This window comes from Condylura cristata, unplaced genomic scaffold (genome assembly GCF_000260355.1).
Source record: "Condylura cristata isolate star-nosed mole 26May11 unplaced genomic scaffold, ConCri1.0 scaffold00041, whole genome shotgun sequence".
NCBI lineage: Eukaryota > Metazoa > Chordata > Mammalia > Eulipotyphla > Talpidae > Condylura > Condylura cristata.
The window spans coordinates 6,672,383-6,675,804 of NW_004567142.1; the positions used below are offsets into that span (position 1 = coordinate 6,672,383).

The following is a 3,422-nucleotide window of genomic DNA, read 5'->3' on the forward strand; positions in this document are numbered from 1 at the left end:
GGCTGGGGGGTGCGGAAGGGAAGGGATGGGGGCGGGGCTCTCACTTCCGCGGAAACTGGACGAGTAACGGGACCGCGAGTCCAGTCAGCAGGTCAAAGAGCATAAGTTTGTACATCTCTTTCCCCAGTCGGGTCTCCCAGCACTGAGCAATGAAGAAACCAGGCAGAAAAGCCTCAGGACCCAGGCACCTATGGGCCTAGGCTCGAGGCTCCGACCGCCAGCCCACGGCGTAGACGGCACCTTCCCGGTGGGTCCGCAGCCCTGTCTCCCAGAGCAGGACTTGCAGCGCCTCAAGGCTAGACCCCAGCTCTCCCTTTCCTTTAGGAGTCCCAGCGCCCCTCCACCCCCCTCCTTCCTACCGGAAAGTTTTCGTAGTCATAGCCACAGGCTTTGCACTGCTCATCCTCAGCTTTGCCCCCACAAGTGATCTGATCCCAGAGAGAGAAGAGCAAGAACATCAGGGAGGCCAGCCGGAGACACACCGTCCTGGCAAGGGCAAACGAGAGAGGGAGATCAGCGCCGAGGGGGCAGCCACCGCGTGCCTGGGCCTTCCTGCTGGACAGCACACAGCCCCCGCGGCACACAGGGGGTCACCGGCTCCATGGCAGCCTCTGCATCCGGGCCCACCTGGCACTGGGCCTCCCGCCCCTCAGACGTCGTATATGCCAAACCTGCGTCTTCTGACCAACCTCGCCAGCGTCCCCAGCCCACCCCAGAAGGCCGGAACCTTAGCAGGAGAAAAGCGATCTGGCGGCTCCTGGTGTAGCCCTCTAGCGGGGCAAGGAGCTTGAAGACAGGTGGCAGCACGAAGTTGACCCCGGAGATGAAGAAGGACGGGATGAACTCCACCCCCAGCTTGAGCAGCGGCGTCTCCGTGACGGTGGGTGCCTCCTGGGAGGGAAGAAGGGCCGGCCGAGAGATGATGCCGCCGGGTCCTGGAGGAGCCAGCTGAAGGTGCTCCCCAGCCCCTTGTACCTTGAGGCCCCAGAAGCCTCGGTCCCGGTCCCTCCCCGGCCTCCTCTGTAAGCGCCGAGTCAAGTTCATCCCTTCCACCCGTGGGAAAGTGGGTTTCGGGATGGCATCCCCTCACCCCCCCAGGGGCCTTCCGCACCTTTAGCTCGTCCTTGTACCCCACAGCCCAGTAGACTCCATAGAAGGCCGCCCCCAGAAGTGCGGCCACCAGCAGGTTGATCAGCACCCTCACTGCCCACACCCTGGCCTGCTGAGCCAGGCCCCGTGCCGTGGCCTCTTGCTGCAGCTTCGCTTCCTCCAGTTCCACCTGTGAGCAGAGATGTCTAGCTGGGCCCCATCTCCCCAGGCCCGGTGGCCCCGCATCCCGTCTTGACCTGAAGAGAAGCAACACTGCCCCTCTAAGGACTGCTGTACCCCTCCTGCTGACAGTTTAGACCTCCTGGCCCCTCTGCTCCTTGGCTGCCCGGCTCCCCGGCCTCACCCCTCCACTGTCCCGCTCAGCACTGCAGCCACACCACCGCGTGGCCCATCCAGCTCTAGAGCCTGGTGTGAATTCCTGGTCGACTTCAGCAAGTCCTTCCTGGCTAGCCTGTCTCTTTAGACCAAGGCGTTTTGGGGTTCACCCCCCTCCGGCAGCCTAGTTCTCCGCTTCCCCACCGGGCCCCGACCTTAGGCAAGCCTACCCTCGTCCATCCAGCGCACTCATTCCCTAAGGCCAGCTCCTTAGGAGAAAGCTGCACCGATTGCTTTAGGGCCCACTCTGTGGTAGGCCCGCCCCTCGTGGTAGGCCCCGCCCCTCGTGGTAGGCCCCGCCCCTAGTGGTAGGCCCCGCCCCTCGTGGTAGGCCCGCCCCTCGTGGTAGGCCCCGCCCCTCGTGGTAGGCCCGCTCCTCGTGGTAGTCCCGCCCCCTGTGGTAGGCCCCGCCCCTCGTGGTAGGCCCGCCCCTCGTGGTAGGCCCCGCCCCCTGTGGTAGGGCCCGCCCCTCGTGGTAGGCCCGCCCCCAGGCACACCTGCAGCTCATATTTGATGTTGCGGCGGCGCAGCTGCACATGCTCATCTTTGCAGAGGCCGAAGTCCCAGGCAGAGAACACCCGGTGGCTGTAGCTGGTCAGGGCCCCTGACTCAGCCAACAATGTCTGCTTCAGCCCCGACGCGGAGCTGAGAGAGAGGAGACGGGGGTGGCAGGAATCTGAGGAGTCACTGGGCCAAGGCCAACAGAAAGGTTCAGAGACATCCTGAGGAGGGCACACTGGACTTAGGGACGGAACTCCAGAGAGCAGGGCCAGGACCGATGGAGAGGGACAGACCCTGGGGAGAGGGAGGCTTCGAGGAGACGCTGAGACTCCAGCGGGACAGGCTCAGGGAACAGGAGACAAGACTCAGGAGGAGGAAAAGAGACTTAGGGAGGGGAGTAAAAGAAAGAGGGAGCCAGAGTCCAGGAGAGGGGGACCCCCGGGAAGGGACATAGTGGAGAGACCCAGGGAAATGTGAGTGCAGATCTCTCTACTGTATTCTCTTGGAGTCCATTGCCACTGCGGAAGCCAGGGAACCTTTTTAAGGTGAGATGGGTTTCAGGCCCTTGGTGGCACCAGGGGTTAAAGAGCAGCGCTATGTAGCTGTCGGCAGCCGCTGCAGCACGAGTTCGATCCCCGGCCAGGGAGGGACCCACAGGGCGCAGCAGACCTCTCCTGGCCCGCCCACTGCTCCCCTTGACGGTGTACGTCATCAGCCGGCCTGTCCTGCTCCCCACTCTGTCGCTGGTGAATCCTCCCACCGCCCCTGCACCTCTGGCCTGCACCCCAGTCTGTGTGCATCAAGAAACACATCTTTAAAAATGAGGCTCCGAGAGGGGGTCGAAGGGTGAAGCGCAAATCAGAAGGGGCCTCATGAATCATGGCGGAGGGTTAGGGTGCCTTGGCCGTGGCGCCCTAATGTGTGAGCCTGTACCCCTACGTCAAATACAATGCTGCAACCAGCCTTGGCTTAAGAAAAATTTTTTTAAAGAATAAATGTTGAGCCAGGCAAGCTGCTGCTGAAGCGCCCAGCAACTCCCACTAGCTCAGAGCGCAGTGAGGTTCTTTCTGCTCCCGTTCCATCCAGAGCAGCTCCCCAGGTGTCTGCCTGCCCAGGCTTCTCACCTCTGAACCTCTTTACTTGGCGTCACAGCCCACTGGCCCTCGGCCCTCTGCCTCGGTCTGCGTGGCCTGCGGCGCCCCCAGCAAAAATGCCGCTGTACCAAGTGCGTGTGCGCCTGTTTGCTGCCCGCCTAGAATGGTGCTGGGGGCCCAGCAGTGTCACAGACTTGCAGTTAAAAGATGGAGGCGGGCCCTCCCTGGTGGCGCAGCGGGTTAAAGCACAGCACTGAGAATCTGAAGCCACTTCCGTATGCGTTCGATTCCCGCCTGCCGCCTGCCCCGGAGGAGACCACATGGCGAGCCAGACCTCTCCTG

General features: G+C 62.8%; 1 protein-coding gene across 1 annotated transcript in view; it reads right to left on the reverse strand.

Moving 5' to 3' along the window:
• TMC4 (transmembrane channel-like 4) overlaps positions 1-3,422 on the reverse strand; it is an 8,771-nt gene that overhangs the window by 1,808 nt on the left and 3,541 nt on the right. Inside the window, exons 6-10 of the mRNA XM_004694080.2 lie at positions 1,983-2,130; positions 1,112-1,279; positions 728-891; positions 360-486; positions 45-142 (exon numbers count right to left, since the gene is read on the reverse strand). Coding sequence (XP_004694137.1) covers positions 45-142; positions 360-486; positions 728-891; positions 1,112-1,279; positions 1,983-2,130 — 705 coding nt within the window. The remainder of the gene's footprint in view (positions 1-44; positions 143-359; positions 487-727; positions 892-1,111; positions 1,280-1,982; positions 2,131-3,422) is intronic.